At 37.1% G+C, this 21,068-nt stretch overlaps 1 protein-coding gene across 1 annotated transcript in view; it reads right to left on the bottom strand.

Moving 5' to 3' along the window:
- Window positions 1-1,302: 1,302 nt before the first annotated feature.
- Window positions 1,303-21,068, bottom strand: part of RPRD1A (regulation of nuclear pre-mRNA domain containing 1A) — a 42,761-nt gene continuing 22,995 nt past the window's right edge. The window contains exon 7 of the mRNA XM_085052245.1: window positions 1,303-5,934. Coding sequence (XP_084908371.1) covers window positions 5,785-5,934 — 150 coding nt within the window. The 3' untranslated portion in view covers window positions 1,303-5,784. The remainder of the gene's footprint in view (window positions 5,935-21,068) is intronic.

Here is a 21,068-nt window from a genome sequence, read left to right as displayed (position 1 = left end):
CATTAATGTGTTTGTTAGATCAAAGCACATTTCCCGTTGTCCCTGTTTACAGTGCTTCTTACACAACACCTTGTGGTCTCAAGAGTGCGTTCCTTTTGGATAAAACTACAGATAAGGGATAAAAGACATGAAGGGGGGAGCTCAACCACTGTGCTGAGAAAGCTAATGGGTAATCTATCCACAGGCTCACAGGAGAGCTGCTCGAAACTACCTGCCTCCAAACAAGTGTTTTTTGGGTGGCAGGGACCGAGCTACAGGTGTTCTGCATGTCACATGGGTTACCATTGCAGCATACTATTTGTTAACACAGACAGACTCTTGTCATGCTCCAAACATTTTTTCCTTTGGAATTACCAGAGTTGTCAGACATGTCCAGATGTGTTGTTAAAAGGGATTATTATTGTGAGCTGATAGACTTTATTTTGGGAACAAAGGACAAAAAGTCATTCAATACGTGCCTTTCTTTGTTTTACAAGCGTTCATCATAACACTGGGTAGAAATAATCTCCAGCGCTTTAATATTACTCCTAAGCCTTTAATAGAGGGTTTTTTCTATTGCTGGACTTTCACAGAATCAGTGTACTGAAAAGCATAGAGACATACATATAAATGTTATCTCTATGCATAATATATAATACAGATGTAATATACATACCCACACAACACAGGTTTATATGTAGACACATATCACACACATAAACATGTCACGCACTCTTTCCTTCAGGACATGTGACCTTCCTGTACTTGGTGAAACACTGAGGGGTAACTTGGCTGTGAGAGACTTGCTGAGCTCCCCTCCAAACCAGTGCCAGGCAATATTACTGGCTTGTGTTTGAAGAGCCAGAACAACTCGAGAGGAAATGCCCTCACTGATTTCAGACAGGGCAGAACTTCAGCCAGACTTTGTAAAGCAAGAGCAAGAGGGTCTCCATTAAGCATACAGCCTGGCAAAGAGGCATTTGATAAGAGTGAGACTTACTTCCCAGCTCACACAAGTTCTGTGTGGCAATGGTATGTGTATCGTTGGCAGTAATTGTGTCATACCACACAGAAAATGTTACCAAGCGTGTCTTAACCAGCTCAACTAAATTTACAGTTCTAGAGATAGGATGTCAGATCCTTTAATGCACTGCTTCCTCACCAAAAACTGTCACACGAAACAGAGAGTAATAGAACTCAAAATTAGTAAGAACCATTTCCTCAGCAACATCAATATAAGATCTTAGGTTGACTCCTGAGTATAGGGAGCAAGTTTACATGAAAGCCATTTCCCACCATGAGATGAACAATAACTTTCAAAGATGTTTTTACAACAATGTTTTATTAAATATGAAAGAGTGTACATACAGGTGTTATTCTGAGGACATAAATTACACAAGGATTACAGGTTCTGTCAGAAAAGCACAATAATGAAACATCTTTACATTTCAAACTTTTCTTGTTAGCTTTTAACAAATGAGTCTATTTCTGTTGCAAACAAGTAATGAGTGCTATTGAACTTTTGCAAATTCCCACAAAAACATCATGCTTAGTAGGATACTCTTAACTATTGTAAATATGAAATCAGAATTAGATTCCTAAATAACACGATGGAAGAGATTTACTACTTAATCAAGATAAATGACACACTGAAATGGGAGCCAAGACAAAATTGGTCATTCATTAGAAAAAAAATTTCACTTCAGACACTATGTTTGAGTCTGCTTTCTTTACTTGCAGGAATAGTCACTGTGATTATATGTAATGAGCAGAACTGGCCTAAATATTTGTAAATGTAACCATCAAATTTTAGACGTGCTGGTTTTCACTGATTTTCCCACTGAAAAACCCCACACCCACAGATCTATTTCCTTGCATTTCAAAAGGCTCTTCTGCAGAGGGCCAACCAAGCCTATGTATGATTTCCATGTCCTCCATGGTCCTCTGCACTGCCGGCTACTGCATCCTACATCTGTATTTTAGGTCATCATTGAGGTACCAGACTGAGTTACCATTGACTTGTGAGAGCAGCATTAGTCTGTGCAAATCCTAACACACAAGTCCTAACACGCAAGTCCTAAGTCTTCTTAAACTTCAGGTGAACAGGAATGTACTTTCATCATAATGAAAGCTCTCAGTTTGACATTCGGAAGACTACTTGGATAAAATACATAATAAACATGTAGTTTGGGTTGTGTTGCTAGGGATTAACAGAGTTGCTTTAATATATTAATACAAACATTAACAGAGTGAATCAGACAAGCTAATATTACTGCAGGCTGTAGTCTAATTTCCAAAAGAAGTAATGAAGCATAATTTCTAAGAATGGTAAATTTTGTAACTAAGGACTTCACATTTATTTTTAAAACCACAGAAGTGGGGTAATATTCCTGATATCTTTCAAAACATTCTGCAAAAAACACAGCTTGAGCCTGCTAACACTAGAATATACAGCAGTCCCAGTGACCTCCAAGGTAAAGCATTCTCATATGGCAAAGTGCTGCAGGAATCTCTTTGCTTTTTTTCAGAGAATGCTCAATAAAAGTGCAATATAGTGAAGCAAATAATCTAATTATTATGCTTTTTATTATTAGATGAAAAATGTTCAGATATTTTATAATTGTGCCTTTTGTAGGGCAGGCATTCTGGTTTGCCTGGAGTCAGACCACATTACAAGAGGTAGGCAGGGTATACCCACACATTTTCTTTCCCAGGGTGGCAACACCCTGAAGGAGCTCTGTACTACAGTCCCACCAACAGATACAACATTGTGCTGCCCAGTCTCACAGTTATTTCTGTTTTGACCAAAGCTGACATGTGGTTTGCTTTACCTTTCCACCCAGGCAGGTTCTCCCTTCTGTCTCCTTGGCACCCTATCCTCCCCACCCAGCCTCTTTTCTTCCTGAGATGTCACAAGTACGTACATTAAGCTTTGGAACCTGAGATTTTGGAGGTATTTTTTGACACTACAGGGCTGCATTTGTACCGTACCATGTTATCTCCTGCTATACTATTACAGTTACAATGTAAATCTCCTAACTACTTGATACCTGATACCTTTCCCATATAAATAAAAAAAACAAACAACATACCATTCAGCCACTAATATATGACACTTGCTGTAAGAGTGACCTTTGTCTTTCACAAGTCCTCTTTTCCAAACAAATTATGAGGGATCATTTCCAAAACCCCAGCTAAGAAAAACTCCTTGAAGTAAACAATGTCACAGTAAAATAAAGAAAAATATATCCAGAAAATAACACTCTCTCAAAATTAAAACTTATATACATCAAGAAGAAGTTGATTTTTTTCCTCATTCTTCTATCAGTTCTACATTATCTGCAGGTAAGCAGTGTTACCACTAGGAGTTATGAACAAGAAAAATAAATCCAGTGAAAAAAGTGTCATGTCTTTTTTAAAAGCTTTGCAAGATCAAAAAAATGCAGTGTTCAACTTTATTGTAGCTATTTTCAATTCAGGCAGCAAAAGATTGTTTAAGCTTAATTCCCTATGATTCTGAGTATCCAAGACAGATCTTTCAGTGCAGTCTAATAAGCCTTGTCACTGCACTTATAATCACCTCTGGGTACAAATTAAACTTTCTATGGATGGAATTCAACCATGAACTCACTATTTATGCTTCTTGTTTTATGACTTGTTTTATAATCCTTCATAGATTACGCTGGTTTAATATTTATCACAAATTTGGTGCTATTCTTTAGCAAAACTGAGCTTTAACTGCAACTGCAATGCACATATATGTGTGTAAGAACTTAGGAGTTTAACATACTAGAACACAAATATTTAAAACATTAAAATTGCTTCAGAACATTTTCTTAATAATTTACACTGAAAAGATGTCAATAAGTATTTAATTTTGCATATTACACTTAAAGAAACTAAATCCTCTGGATTCAACGCAGTCAGTTCTTTTTTCCCTATGGAGTGGAAAATTGCCACTCAAAACTTAGAAATCTTTGGACAGCTAGTGAGCTCTGATGAACTATTTTGTGTACTCCTATTTGTCAGAATTTTTTAGGAAATCAGTATTCCACATTGCATGCTATGGGCTGCTATGTCAACAAGCTTGTATTATCTTTTCAGACTTTTTCTGTACTTAACTGAGGTCTAATTAATGCACCTTCCATGAGAAAAGATAACTGGACTGAGATGCTTATGTCCAAGTGTATCTATTTTAAAGAGAATGATTATTCTCCATTCACATCCAACAAGTATTCTAGTGATTAGCCCTGTAGAAACCACTAACAAGTGACATTTAACTATCTTCAACAATTTCACTCCAGGACTCTTTTGAATTGTTGTGGCTTTTGAAAAGAATGAATAGTTTTTCATAAAAAAATTGCTTTCATATGAGGTGTATTGAACTTGTAAGCTGTGAACTTAAGTGGTACAAAACAATGCCTGAGAAGTGCAAAACCATGAACAAAATGCAATCATTAAATACTCCCACGACACATCCACATTTGCAGCCCAGGTTTTTAAGGTCATCTGAATGCCAAAGGTACAGGTAGGCATTTTTAAAATCATTCAACAATTACGTGGCTCATTCTGATGGACTGAAAAGTCCAAACTTCCTGGCAATGTGCTAAATGCCTGTCTGTATCTTTAAGTATATAAATGAACTTAAAAGCTGATGACTAATATGGAAACAAGGGTTCTTCACAAATTCAACTGTTCCCAGACAAATACCACATTTATGCCATGCAAAAGAGTTTATAACTGGGCGGTAAATTTCTGCTGTGTGACTTATACACAGATCTGAGCTGTCTCCTCCTGTTGTGTGACAAAAAGATGATCGAGATCTAGAACTATTTGCTGGAGCAGGTGAAGGTGAGGAGGTGGTAGCCCATGCTGGCCTCCAGGGCTTCTTAGGGGAAGGTGATGTACAGTACAGCTGTATCATCATCTTGCTGCATGTATGGATGGTACATTGTCAAATTTTAATAATGGGCATTTAGCAATTGAGACAGTTTAGAGAATGACCTTTCAATTTAATTAAAACTGTAAAATGGCTTCACATTTCTGGGATTAACCTTTTTAGATGGAAACAGATGTTCCAGAAAGGGATTAGATCACAAATGAATGGTCCCTCGATTTAGAAACTAAGCAGCTGTAAAAAGCTACAATTTTGAAACATAATTAAACTGGTCAATTGTATAGTTTCTACATGCTGACTTGTAAATTATACAAAAATATTGCAGTATTTTGAGTAATTTGAAGATCGGCTCAGTGTAACGTGATTTGTATTTTCCAATAGAAAACTGGTTATTAACATTTACTTCAGAAAAACCCACATTATTTTGGGAGTGGGTAATTTAAATGTAATGGACAGTAAGATCACTTTTAACTTTGCGTTAAATTGCATCAACCTTCTTGCAAACATAAACCTGTGATTTCCACATTTCACTCCCTCACTAGCAACGGAAATGTCTCAAGTTAAAATTATGTTTTGATTATATGTTGATCTACATTAAATACAGGGTACATAAGAAAAATTTTACCATGTGTTTTTACAGGGCACCCAACTAAAATCTTTACAAAAGATAATTATTCATTCTTCAATGTAACAGACACAGATGCCACTTTTATAAATGTACCCTTATGTTCACTCGCCAATAAAATAGTAAACAAATCAACTTTTTAAACCATTTTTTATAAATTATTAAAGTATTTTTACTGACACTCTGCAACAATATACAAAAATAATACTACAAGAGTATCGATCGGTCTGGCCTACCCCTCATTTCACAGAAAAGCAGAGGTTATGGGGAGATGTTCTGCTGATCAATCATCACTGTAGATGTCTCCTGCAAACGGTAGGTGTACGTGGCTGCCCGTGACATTGGGAAGTCGAGAGAGATCAGGCAGGTTCTGGATCCGTGACCTGAGTTCTTTCCGTACTTGGGACACTCTGGCTAACTTGCGTTTGTACTCCTGGAATAAAGAAGAATTCAATATGAGATTCTTTTGCTATTACCATCCAAATACTTACTGCACTTGACATTTTCCAAACTAAATGTTCCTTCTGCAAGTTAGATAAACAGCCTTTAACAGGTGAGAACCCAGAGAACTGGGTGTTTTGGAAACAGAGGTATCAGCTCTAGCATGTTCCCAGCAAAAGCATATGGGATTATTTCGCTTTGACCTCTAAGAACATAAATGCTAAACAAGGAAGACAATCCCAGCTAAACCCACCATAGGCTTTTTTCAATGTAACTAGTAGAATGGGATTATTCTTTAAATGTAATTAAGGATAGTTGGTACACATACTCGACTATCAATAACAGAGGCTGGAAGGATAAACTTACTGATGTCAAAGAAGTTGCTTTCATCTCATACTTCTAAAATAATAAAAACCAACCAAATACGCCCTTAACCAGGCCTAATTGGCCCCACCAAGCTGACCAATGACAAGTATTTTGTATTACCTTTTATAATAAAAGACATATTTCCTCAGTACATTTAGGGATTCAACCCTGGGATTTCAGAAACTTTTTGAATTGTGAACACAGGATTTCATATTGTGTTGGAATACAGGTCAAACCACTCACAATTGATATATGTAATGATTATAAGGCACTTTTCACTTGAAACAACATTATATAAATGAAGTTTAACATTGTAAATCAGTGTACTAGAATATAGTTAGTGGTCACCTATTAAAAACATGAGACATTATGGAGAAGAACACCAGCTTTTATACAATGAAAACAGTTATTCCAAAATCTAAGAAGATTAAGGTACAATTCACAGAAAATTTAAATTTCAAATACTTGGAAACTGTGGAAAGCAGAAGAAACTAAGCAGTAGCAGGCAAAGCAGTGCTTCTTGAAAAAATACAATTCACAACACATCAAATGCAGATGCTTTCTAGTGTGGCTGCAGGTTTTGCTGCAGCCTGAGAATGGCTGGAAATAACACACATAGGTAATCAACAACTTGGATAATCAGCCCATGGATAACCAAAATGTCATGATTATAAGCACTTTGAAATAACTGTGGGGAAAAATTCTACACTATCTTGCAACACTGACAAATATAAACACCTGAAAGTTCCAGCAAGTAGGAAAACACCGTGCAAATGTCTGTAAGCGGTAACAATCATGCTGTTTATTTACAAGCTCTAAACATAATTTTAACATGTTACTATATTGTTAATAACATGGAGTAATAAGGAAGAACAACGAAAAGACCTTTTGGTAGTAGAACCAACAGAGTAGAAAAATGTAGTAAAAAATGTTGTGTAACTGGGACATGATCATGACTATTGCACAAGGTCCAACACATTAAAAAAAAAAAGTTTGCAACTACTAGCAGCAGCATGACCTTCTTACCAAGGGCAGTAAGAGAACCATGAGATACCTTAAATTCTTAATGAGAAGGTAATGGGTAACTAAAAAAAAAAAAATCTTTACATAGAAGAAAGGAGTGTCCCTGAAATAGGACCATCAATTCCTTGGTATCATTTATATTTCAAAATCAAGTATTACATGCAGATTCTTATGAGTTAAAGTACTACAAATGCCCAGTCAGTGGAACTGGTACAGTACACGGGGCAAAGCAGCATTCCTTTTAGGATACAGATGGCCAAAGGAGTCCTACAACTGTGAGTCCTTTGGTTCTATGAAAACCATCACTTACTCACATTCATCCAAAATATTCTCTTTGGTGCAAGTGATTTCAGGACACGGCTGTGGAAAGGAAGGTCTGTCTCCTGACATTGCATCCCTATAGTTATGCCCAAAGGTCACAAATATTTTACTGTTTCATATCTGATTTCACAGCAGCATCCAGACACCTTAGTGAGTGGACTCTGTGCAAGGCATGTCATCTTTTGCCAGCACATAAAAGGCCAATCACAGGCATTCCCACTGTGCATTTTAGTCCGGGTTGCAGAGACCCCTGACTATTATTTTATGGAATAGATTTTAATGCCAGAGGAAAAGACCAGACTCAGGTTTCATTGTTTACTAAAACAAATATTTTGGCGCTATACAGAATACTAGTCAACCAGAATCCCTATTTTCAGAAGCAGGCTGCCTGGAGATTGATGACCGGGCAATGAGAATTTTGAAGAAGCTAGGAGACCTGGCCTCCACTGTGAAAGATGTCCTGCTGTACTGAAGAGGATGAGAAGGACTGTAACCAGAATCAATACACTGAACAGGCCTAAAATTCATAAAAGACATTAACTATAAAATCCCTCCTGCAGTTAGTTCTTGTAAAGAGCTGAATCCTGTCCAAGTTTATTCTCTGTCAATCAGTATCCCTTCATAAGCTTGAAGCCTGAAGCTAGGCAAATACACAGTCACTTAGTGACAGACTTAGCAGCGATATTCTTGCTAGACTTTACTCCAAAACCTGAAATGTGCCTTATATTAGACTGTCAGTTGTTTGACTCCCTTAAAGTTCCCTTTAGCTGATAATAAATCATTTCCATAACAACACTGCATTTCTGACATCCAGTATTTTCCATATAAATTCTGCCTGGGACTTGTTGCCTAGTGACTATCAGCTTGATCAATACTACTAACAGTATGTTCCTTTTTTCACTATGGAAAATTTTCTCATAAATTCTGTCTCCCACATAAAACAGTGATCTTCCTCTCACCAACATGTCTGGCAGAATGCACTCTTGGGAGTCAAAATTTGTTCCTTATGCCTTCTCAGAAATATGGAACTCTGAGAAAATTTGTTCAAAGTTTTTACTGCAAAATTAGAGTAAATAAATTTAAAAAAAAAGAGGTAAGGTTTTATAGCTGGTTATATTGATGCAGTATAAGGTACAGAATGCAATTTTAATCCAATTTTGCATATGTGAGATCAGAAACTTCAGGTTAGATGGTCACAGCAATCCTCCCCCACAAGCAGAAAAAATATTCACCCATCCAGAGCATCTCATTTCCCATGACACTCCTGAAAACATTCTAGAAATCACTCACAAGAGATGTCCAGTTTTTATGACTGGTGTGCAAGTTCAAAAGAGCTGATTTTCAAGTACAGTGACTCAGCAGTTTTGAGGTATTTTCAAGGCAGCTGCTGTTCACAGTTTGATTCTATTTAAAACCACTAGTCTCTTCTGAAAGGGTTTGCCTGTGTATTTTAAAAGCTGTTATTATAGTCCTGGCATTACCAAAGTAGTCCTGGACTGCTGGAATACAAACATTAAGTACTCATCATCAACCACACTCACTGTATGTACAGCCTTTCCTATTTTATCATAATAGCATGCACAGGTACTTACAACTTTTTCCTCAGTGTGTGTATTTGTGTGACTTAAAGCAGAGGAGCGGGAATTGGGATATCCAAGTGTTATTTCTAGTATCGTTGCTCCTTTAGAAATGGTGGATGTTATACAACCAAGAAACAATTCAATCCTATTTTTGACACTTTTAACTGTGGAAATCCTTATGGAACTTCAATTTCCTTTTCACTATGCTCATTTCAAGATAAATTTCAAATTACCCCTTATAAACAAGGCAAGACTTGAGCTCTTTACTTCAAAGAATCAAGGACAGATGGAAGTATGATGCTTCCTTTTGTTACACTGAGCATAATTTGCATTTCTTCCTACCTATGGAGAACCTCACTCTTGGGATATATGGGAAACCTGGTGTATGGAATTAAAGTCTCTTCAATTTCTCCAGTGGCTTAAGCTACTGGCTTAACACTACTTTCAGGCAATATTTTTTTGTACTTCCAGTCATAAAAGCAGGTTTATGAGGTAATTAGAAGAACTTACTCTGCTCATTAGACTCCCACAGATTACTACAGTGTCCATTATTCGACAGTGTAGATGGATATTTTGTGAAAGCAATGCTAACAACGTACTGATTCAGCATCTAGATTAACAGCAATTATCTATTAAATAAGCACCAGGCAAAAAAGCCAAATATTTTTTGATCAGACACTACAGACATCATAAATAAAAAAAATGTGGGCAGGTCAAACAGGCTGTGCACTGCAGAGAATATATTCCCTTCCAACTAAAATAGATCTTTATAGAGTCTCTGCAATAGGAAGGTGGTACAGACAAAGAGCTTGAAACTTCATGGATATGCTTTCCCTTTACAACATTGATATGACTTTTAAACCTTCATCCGGTAACTGAGGCTAAGGAATGCACCAAAATACTGTGCAGAAAATGTATAGCAAAGCAAGAATAAAAGGCTTGCTGAAAAGAGAAATATTTAATCTGCACCCTTGTTAGCTACAGAAAGGTAAGGTGGAAAAGAATACTTCAGTACAGAAAAAATAAAACCCAAAAGGCTTAAAAGGCTTTTAAGGTGTTGAGGGCATGTGTGTACATCAGCATCCATGGCCTGTATGTACACAGTATTTAAAACTGAGATCTCTGACTTTCCAGCCTTCCAGTTTCAGGTACAGATGGCAGAGCTGCGTCACAGAGCAAAGGCTTCTCCTGCACTGTGTCCAATGGCGCAGAAAACTACTAGAAATCTTCAAAGGTTCAGATGAAACCAAATGTCATGTGATAGCCTGATATCTTGATTCTGAAGTTCAGAACCACAGTATTTGTTTATAGACTCTATCTTGTTAAAATCACATGCCTCACGCAGTCTGGGTATTTTTCTGCAAGGAAGACTGACAACTAGATTTATAGGATTTAGACAAGCCTCACTATCACTGTGGAAAATAGAGGAGCAGGGTTAAATTTTGTGCTGCCTTTAAAATTTGGCATGGCTCACATTGATCAGCAGTACAATTAAAAGCTCAACCTATTTATTAGTGTTTAGGATAAATAAACCCTGAAATAACTTTAATTTAAGAGACTGAACCAACATCCATAAGCTTCACACACAAGGTAGACAAGCTTAGGAAAGGACTGGCTTGGCTAACCTTCCATTGCACACTGCCTACTTCCTTGAAAATAGATTTCTGGAAGAAAGCTTCAACTCTTTAGATATGTTAATATCTGTTTTGCATCTGGTATTGCCACGTTTTCAACTAAGTAAATAGCACTGAACCAATAGCTTCTCATTGCTTCAGAAACTACCTAGCGACTCCTTTGTTTGTTCCTTTTTGTTCTATGCACTCCCTCATGCATGACTTACTATATGCATTATTCTGTTCATAGATTTACTAATATTCTCAGAGGTTTTCTGATGGCAAGCTTCACTATCACAAAACACAATTTATTCTTCAGTAACTTCTGAATCTCCTAATTCCATTATTTACTGTAATGTCTAGTCCTGGACCCCTTTTTCATCTCCACAGCCTCTGGCGCCAAGTTCCATAAGAACTTGTCTAAGTTTTGCATTCAAACTCATCAGCTGATACCTCCCCATTACTTAGACTCATGGGAGCCATGGACAGTACAACCCACCCATGGGAAGAATTTTGCTCCCACATCATAGAGAGCAAGTGGCCAAGCAGCTCATAGTCAGCCTAGAGAACAACTGCACATGGCTGCAATTGCAGAAGTCTTCTTTAGCCCAAGCTGGAAAACTCACTAGCAGAGATCTTCAAAGAAGTTAGCAATATTTAAGGTAGTCTCTGATGAGCATATTTAGAGTAAGATTTTTCCAAACGCTCGTAATTTCATTACATTCAGGTTGATTTTCATTAGTATATCAAAATGCATGTCTCCTCAGAAAGCATTTCCCCATTTCATAATTTGAGAAAGAACATAAATTACTTAACCTGAAAGGTAATTCTTTAAGATTTTTTAAAAATTATCAACTTCTCAGACTTCTTGTTGAAGACTGTGTTGTCAAGAAGTTGCTCAATGTTTGGCAAAGTAGAAGAAAAAGAACTTGCAAGCCTGCAGGGAAGTGGTGGAGTCACCATCCCTGGAGGCATTTAAGAGGCATCTGGATCTGGTAGTGGGTGATGTGGTTGAGTGTGGGGTGGGCATTTGGGCTGGATGGTCTTGAAGGTCTCTTCCAACATTGATGGTTCCATGATTAAGCTTAATTAGCAGGGATAGTATTAGGCTGATTTAGATTATATTTATCTCCACTCAATCATATAAGGTCCAGGGTGATGAATTTTAATTTATAAAATAAATTACTGCATAAAGACTTTAATTTAATTAGACAGTCTCTACGGGACTATGATTTAATTTAAAGCATTCCAGGATGGCAAATAGGAGCAGCAGCTCAAATGAAAGATGCCTACTTGAGATTAAATTTGGTTTCCTTGTGTTTTAATATCTGATACACTATTTTTACACAATTGAAAATTTAGCCATTATAATAAACTCAATGCTACACACTTCCAAGAGATGCTTAAATTACACTGAATTCTTAAGTTTCAAACACTGGTTAACAGAATGAAGCTTTGGAGAACTTCTGATGATAAGTAATCAAGTACTTGAACAATTCTGAGCAATTGTGCTCAAATACTCAAGTTGCTACTCTATACAGACACACAAGGGATAAAGCAGAACAGTTTTGAAAATAAGAAAATGAAAAAAAAATCAAATGGCCGGAGGCTTATACAGAGCTTCTTGAAGTTTCATCTATTCATGAATGATAGATAGGAAATTCAAATTAAAGGCTATCTGTTTAATTTTAAAGGAATCTATGAACGAAAATTTTTGACGGTCTATTAAAAAGGCATGCCTTTAGCAATGCATTTAAAAACAGTTGTGTAAAGTGTTGAGGCTCAAATATTTACTGTATCTAGCAGCTGAACTGTAAAAATTGTGTGTGTCAGACATACATTCCTCATTTCACGCATCCCTTGCCTGTAGGTCATTACAACAGTCTCAGTTCCAACTTCAGATTTCACATGTGCAACTCACCTTTCTCAATCTAGTGCTGTAAGTGTTGAATCACAAAAACGTGGACTGTGAAGTTCATTACTTAGCAGACACAAAAGGGCATCTTAAAGTATAAAACTGCTGTAAAGCCAAGACTACCTATACTTATGTTGAAGATGAAAATGAATCTGAGAACTAAAGTTAACACTGCAGGTCACTTGGAAGGGATTTTATTTATTGCTAGCCAGGTTAGCCAGATGTCTCAGATACCTTTTTTTTTTTGTCAAAGACAGAGCTACATAATGTAGAAGCACAAACTCTAGTTTTATTGTAGCAAGGTTAAGCACTAGTAGCAGTCTAATCCAAGCAGCAGAGAACTTAAAGGAGGGTAACATGTATCACTGTTGCAACTGCAGTGTAGAACCCCTCAGTGATAACCTACAGGCAAGAAAGATAATGACAATTGTTTGATTCAAAGCATTCTAGTGACCTGAGACTGGGTATTAACTTTATTAAGGGTGAGATAAATAACGGCAATGCAGATATAGGACCCCAAATTTCTGCTACAGGTGAGTCCACGCTGGTGACCTTTATCCTTTAAATAATCTATCAGTGTAGGGTCTATCTGTGTAAAACTGGCCTTGCACATTTTGAAAAAGCTCTTCCAACTTCTTTTTTTTTTATGGTTCGTGTCTGTCTTTTGTTTTCCAAGTTCATTAATTATTTACATCCAATCCAAAGAGAGAGCTGTGAAAGACAGCCACCTTATAATTTCAGAAGACTCTTACTTGAAGACAGTGTGGTTTTCAAAGATTTTTAAAGAACAGTTCTCAAAAGATGTCAAGAAATGCCATGGGCCATCCAGTATGTTTATATTCTAATGACTTTTATCAGCCAGACAGTTTCATACTACATTTGTCAGCTCATTCTCACAGTTTCATTAAGTAGGTTGAACCATCCATTTTACATACATGGATTCTCAAGAGGAGCATTAAGTTACAGCTCAAAGATAAGCATTCACAAGCCTGATTTGCTTAATGGTAAATGAATATGCTCAGTGTCAATTGATAACTGAAACTATAGTTTACATGACTAATGGGAATAATCCTTTAAGACTAATTGTTGATATGCAGCATGGTGATTTTTGTGTTTTTCTCTCATTTCATGGGAAATAGATACTTCAAATGCAGTGTTCAGCAATGGGGATGTAAGCATAAGAAAGGTAAGGCTGGAAAGGAGAACTACATAGAAGCAGTAGATATTCTGATTTACTTGCCCCTCATATGCCCTGTGGCAGTATCTCCAGTGAAAACTCTACTATGCACGAAGAAAGCAAACAACTGCACCTCTTCCATGACCAACAAGAAAGAATCATAATCTAAATTTTCCAAAAATGCACATAGAAACAAATTCTATAATTTAAAAAATTATAGAAAAGAGTGCTTTTAGAAAAAGTGCTTACCCTCAAGCTTTAGTATTAAAATATTATGACGAGAAAAATTTGCCTTAGCAAAGTGATACCAATAGAGAACACAGAACAATTCCAAGAAAAATTCACAATGAAAAAGTCCCTTATCAATTAACCAATTTCAGGCAGCAAATTTGGCACACCCACATGTTTTTAAATTATTTACCCAATTCCAAATTGCTCAAATAGCTGGTTCTATTTTATAATAAAAAAGATGTAAAGAGAGGTTGTCAGGGAAGAAATTATGAGCAACCAGAGGAAAAAAAAGTTTAGAGAGAAAGCAGAATACAGAACAAGTAAACAACATTAAAAAGAACAAGGAAAGACATATGCAGCGTTTTTCTCAACTTTTGTTTCCCATTATGAACTATTTTGCTCCCAAAAGCCTACAGATTGCAATAACCCCACTAATGCACATCTGTCCATGATCTACTGATAAAACATGTATCAGAGGTTAGCAATCACAGAATATGCTGAGTTGGAAGGGACCCAGAGAAAGGATCACTGAGTCCAACTCCTGCCCCTGCACAGCACCAACCCCAAGAATCACACCATGTGCCTGAGAGTATTGTCCAAACACTTCTTGAACTCGTCAGTCTTGGTGCTGTGACATAATTTCAATCTCTCTTAGCTTTTTAAAGCTTCTTTAATCCCTTCAAGCCATCTACAGTTCATTAAAATGATCTCCAAAAGCATTATCCTGGTTTATATAAAAGCTCTACGAGTATCTGTGGGGTTTTCCATTTTGTATGTCTGTATTCCTATCCAGTTGTGGATGAAATTACCTTGGAAGATGAGGTCATGAGGCAAACATAGTAAGTTAAATGTTTTTACAGTAATTTACTACTAAGATATTTGCAAATGCAATCATAAGCAATCATGACTTCATGATTCAGAAGACTTGTTACTGGGGGGAAAAAAGCAAATAATGTAAAAAATTCCTTCCTTCTTCATATTTACATAGTGTTAAAAGAAATGTATTATACAAAATAGTAAATCAAGTAAATTCCCTTTTTTGCCATGCGCTTCTTGCATGTCAGAGTGCAAGTCACTTAGGTATATTTTCAAGTACAAACTCAACTCAAGTACATTACCCTGAGTTTCTTGTATGACAGATGCTCCAATCTTCTCTCTTACTCACACTAAATTCACTCTCATAAATTTGATACTGCTCTAAATTTGTACCAAGGTTCTAGAGAAAACTTCAGGCTCTACTTCCATTTGTACAGCCTAAAAGAAGAACCTGTACAACCTCTCTTTTAAAAAGTTGGTTTTCCTTACAAAAAGCACAGTTTTAGCAGATTTGATGTCCAAATTGCAAAATAATGGCTTCTATCTCGTTTCACTGGTGAGCTGCTTCAAATTCCCTCAGAAAACAAGACCTGAAGTAGCAATTGAAACAGCACTCTCACTGCAGGGAAGAGTTTACTATGGTGGCAAACTGAACTGAATACAAATCCAGTACACACAGCTAGTAGAGCAATTTAGGAACTCTTTTATTAATTGTCTATTGCTACTTGCTCAATAAACCTTTAAAGCTGGCTGTCCATAGACTTATGCTTCCAGATCTTTTGTAAATGTGAAGTTTGAAAGAAAAATAAAAATAAACTACCCCACATGGGTGTACTGATGACTGAGGCTTCCATCAAGAGAAACTAAACCAGCAGGTCTGAATTTGCAGCTGACGTTCAGGAAAGAGATGGACTGACTGGCTGGCAGAGAAAAACCTGCCTGCCAGGACCTGTTTTAAGATTTCTGATGCACTGGACAAGATTTGCAGCAGGCTAGAGTGTGTGTTTATTAAGAACTACACAAATGCCCTCTGGGTGTGTTTCCAGCCTGCCATAAGGTAGAAGAATCGAGTATTAGGCCTGGGTGTGCCATTTTCTGTCACTCTGCAGTGCAATGTCATGAAATGGGCATTTCCCCCATGTAGGGTGGGAAACATGACAACAAACAGCACTAAACTGAAGGCACACACACGGTAAATTATTTATTTGGCCATGATTTACAATAAAATATAAAAACTTGCACCCCAACTTAAGATACCATCTTAAAGAGTAACCATACAAGTCACCATGAATTCTGAATTTTTGAATTTTTTGAAAGGGCCTGCCTTGTAAAGTAAAAGGTAGTTTTTCTACTGACACCCCTCAACCCCAAGCTAACCAGGCACCACAAGTTGAAGGGCTGAGCACCCCAAACGAGTCCCTCAGTGACTCCCAGCCATCTCTAGCACATCTTTGATGGTGCAATAGCATAGCAAGAGGAACCTCTGCTAAGAGGGTCCTCTCTGCACCACCTGCTGATGGTACAGAGAGGACACATCTGTCCCCCCTTTCAAAGCTAGAAAGAACAAAATCATGGTTTTGCCACTATTCAGGGAAAGTGACTTGCTCATAGCTACGTTATCAATAAGAGTCAAGACAACAGGACCAAATAAAACCAGAAAAAAGCCCATTCACACAGTCATTCATGTGTAGGTGGAAAGCTGCAACTGTGTAGGACATATTTCATTATGTTTCCAAATGAACTGAAGTTTGGAGGAGCAAGTTCACTGAGCAACATGGCAAAAGCTGTGTGACATTACATAAAAGCATGCTAGGTATTCCAATGTTGGAAGAAAAGGCATTGCTAATCACACACGTGCCATGAAAAATTGAGCAGCATGCTTTAACAAGTCTGTATGCAGCAGTATAAGAGAAAGCTTGTCTGCACTTAAACATTTTGAGGGACATGAAAAACATGTTTCCTGAGGAAATTATTTCAGTGAGACTCTGAACCTCACAGCATTCCCAGAATTGCACAGTATCCCTCCCTCCCACTGCAGCACTAAAAGCCTGCTTGCTGACCCTCACAACAGTTTGTCTGTGCGTGTATGTTTTTCACAAGTAGCTTTGTTTTTATTAGACCTCTAATGGAATTCAGTATCTTCTAGCAACCTCCTCCTGCTGAAACCTGGGCACTGGCTCACATACAGAAAACAAATTTCTAGACCTAAAGTCCTAGACCTTAAATCACATAATACAATTGTGATTTCTTAAATTAGAAAGTATATATTTAAATGCTATGCCTTTATTAATTACATTGAAAGATACAAATCTGGAGTTTGTGCTCACCATTTTATAACTGAAGATTGTAAAAACATTATGAACCTCAGTCTTTATTACTTTTGGTATTTTTAAGAGTAGCTTCCGTAAACTCTTTTGCTCTTTTAGTTATATACCTAACTGAATGTTAGCCATTCAGACTCCAGAAGACAATGAATACTTTCAGGTAAATCCAAACCTGAATTTCAAGTGACCAAGATTATTTTATAGCCCACATATGGATTTACCCTCAGAAGCCTAAGAATTATTGCTTACTGTTTAACAGAAACACAAGGTTGAAACCTACAGCTGCCATTAAGCATGTACAATTTTTTCTTATCATGATGTATGGTAACATTCATTTTCCACTGACTACAGTGGCTGCTATTCTGTATGGGTACAAGGATTTGGGGCTAGGATATTTGCCGAGCTGTACATGCACACATAGAGTGTTGAGGACATAAATGGAATAAATTAGATGATCCAGTCAGCAGTGACATGAATCTTTTTTATCTTGAGCTGTTAGATTTGAAAAAAAAAAGCTAATAATAATTTTGTCATTTACATATGGATCAATACAATCATTTTCAACTGGCTTAAAAGCAGCTGCATGATCCAATACTAGTAACATTGATTAGCCAAACACTAAAGCAGAATCCTTCTAGAACTCAAGGACTAAACACAAAGCGTAACAGCTCTACCAGTGGGTGGGTTGGCAAAAAAGGAAGATCTTTGTGTTCCAGAAAACTGGCCTGGATTCTTCTCTTTGCATAAAGCAGAAGACGCTAATCAGCCAGAATATAAAGAAGTTTCAAGGTGCTCCTTTCTAGAAATGCTGAGAACAAACATGGGTACAAAACAGCTGCAGAAGTAACTGCCCATTACATTTTCATTGACATTAGGATTACTTCAACTTACAGGCACCGCAGCAAGGGAATGCATTAACAATCCATATAAACTGCAGGTGAGAAGCTAGCCAGGAAATTTTAAAGACTACTGTCCGGCGGATAGCCTAGTCATGTCAAATTTCTTGCTGCTGTGCTCTAAGACAGCACTACTGCACAGGAAGAAATCCAGAAAACCAGAAATTACTGGTTCTTGAGAAGAATGTGTTGTCTGAAAAAGTTCAGGCAGGTTCTCAAAAACAAACCTGTGTGTAGTGACTGTATTATCTGCTTTGGGTTTCCACCTGCATCACTGCTTTATTCCACAATCTTTCAGCCTGAGCATAAAAAGTCTTTGAGATAATACTACTTGAACAACAATGCTTGATTTCTTCCACAGATAAGAATATTATAAATAGGGACTTTCCATTCCAATATCTTCAGATAAGCTAAGCACAGTAGTTGTGTTATCACCAAGAGAGCAAACAATAGGTATACATGCAGATAGAATTTAATTCTCTCTACAGAGGTTGCACCTAATATCATCCTATGCCAAATGATGTGGTTCTCTACTGGAAAAGGCACTCTATTCACATGACCTGTGACAACAAACACAAGAAATGCCTGGCTTTTAAGATGGCATGCTAAATTGTTTTAACAGTCACTGTATAAAATACTAATTACAGTAGTACAGCTCCTAGATTTAAATAATCTAGAACTAAAGATTGTTTAATGCTCCACCATTTTAAAAAATAACAGCAGCAACAAAAATTGCCACAACAGATTTCCCAGGGCAGAAGACAGAAAATGAGGGAAAAGGAAACCATGATTTACTGGCACTCATCCAGCATGTCTCACTTACACTGGTTATTATGGAATCGTAGATGAGTAGGAATGAGCAGACATGTCTGGAAGCTGTGCAATGAGTATCAGTTTAACAAACCCCCGATTTCCTCTGGATGACAAATACTCCAAAATAAAACTGATGATGGCACAGCTCGCTAAATTTATCTATCAAATATGCTGGCCTAATGAGCCATCACCTTTTGTCCATGGTCCACTACAGCTGAAGGATGTTAATTATCTCCATCAGAAAACAGGTAACTTAACATGGCAAAATTTACATTTCTAGAACACACCTCAAATTTAAACTTGGCTTCACCTCGATACTCTACAATATTGGGCAATGAAAAGCACCAGCTTTCATTGTTGAGTCTGTATGTGTAGGGCATCAAAGACAGAGTAGAGAGATACAAAGAAAAAGGAGATTCTCTATGAATGCAGTGTTCTCACTCGTCTTTTAGTGACCATGGTTTGAGGAGAATGCAGAATAAATGGCAGTGCACAAAAGAAGAAATAAAGTGATGGGTCATTACAAATAGCAAATAGGGATGTGATGCAGAAAATTACTGATTTCATATCTACTGCCTTTGCAGAATCATTCCTCCTACTCTGGTAGCTAGTAGCAACCTAGAAATAAATTACATCAAAACTTTGTGTGTTTGAAACACTGCCAAGTGTAACACTCGGGGGAGTTACACCGTCTGCTGTCTCCTGCCTTCTACCTTCTTCAGGATCAAAGGGCTCACATTTACTGAGAACATGACAGTTCTGTCTTTAAACACGTTACAAGGAGCTCAGTGTTCCACATAAAATCTGAGAACTGTTTAAAGGCATAAATAACTGTGGTAAAAACAAACAATGACATCCCTCTTCCTCCTTTGCTGCCCAATGAAGTATTTGGGTTGGAGAAAAATGAATGTCTGATACTAACAGAAGAGAAACAAAAGAAGAAATACATAATTAGGAATAGAAGGTGGTCATAAAAGCCTAACATTTGAGGAAATAGAGCCCAATAAGCATCTACTTAACATCAAGGACCACAGTCAGATGTAAATCTTGATTCTCCAGCCCTCTTCACATTATTTTCCTGCTGTTTTTGACATGTTCAAGTCCTATTTTCAAAACTGACTTGAAAATAAAGGTCTTTTGAAGGGTGGAACTCAAAGCTCAATGCTCATCTCCAACTTTCAAGTCTCTTTTTCAAACCTTGACTTTGTCTTGCAATGCAGTAAATAACTAAGCAGCCACAACATGTTTTCTACCCCAAATTCTGCTTGCAGCCAAGCTTTAAAACTGTCACATGTGCTGACTACAAAATTTATTCTCTACACCTTTATGGGGCAACATAAAATATCTGGTTTATATGCATGGGGGAAAAGGGAAAAAAAACCCACCAAAACACAGAGGGAACTTCCGGGAAGATCAAAAGCTTACTTTAACAGTGATTTCTATCTATTTGTTAACACTAGCCTACACTTAAATTAGAGACTCACCGAATAGTTTTAAATACTTCCAGATTTGTTCTAAATCACAAAATACTGATTAATATCCCAACCCTCTGGTGAAAAGCTACACTAACAGCTACAATTATTTTAGAAAGTATGTGGCGTTTCTCCTACTTCTCAGCTTCCTCTCTCACCTCTCTTGAAAAATTATGTGTACACCATGGAAAACAAACCCAACTATGGAGAGAGAGAATCTCTTTTGCACTGAGAAATAAGCTTGATTCAGGGAGAGAAGGCCTCGGCCAGATAATGCTCTTAACAGTACTTTGTCTCATCAGAGTCCTTATTTCCTCCACTAACCAAAATGTAACATACTTGTCTCAGCCTAAAACTTTGCACTACATTTCTCTCCTACCTATGTTGCTTAAAAACAACATCCTCATTGTATTAACGTAAGTTAAGTCAGTTTGGTAGTGCAGACGTGCAGAAAAACAAGTAACAAAATTTCCTTTTTGACACTAACAAAATGTTTCAAACATTTCCATTTAAATATGCACTATCTAATTTCAAATTCTGAAGATCTTCTTCAATTTCAAAAAGTTGTAACAGCAGATT

The sequence above is a fragment of the Lichenostomus cassidix genome, chromosome 2 (genome assembly GCF_008360975.1).
Source record: "Lichenostomus cassidix isolate B80296 chromosome 2, HeHo_3.0, whole genome shotgun sequence".
NCBI classification, from domain to species: domain Eukaryota; kingdom Metazoa; phylum Chordata; class Aves; order Passeriformes; family Meliphagidae; genus Lichenostomus; species Lichenostomus cassidix.
Note: the sequence above shows the minus strand (reverse complement) of the source record. Positions and strands in the feature narration are given on the sequence as shown.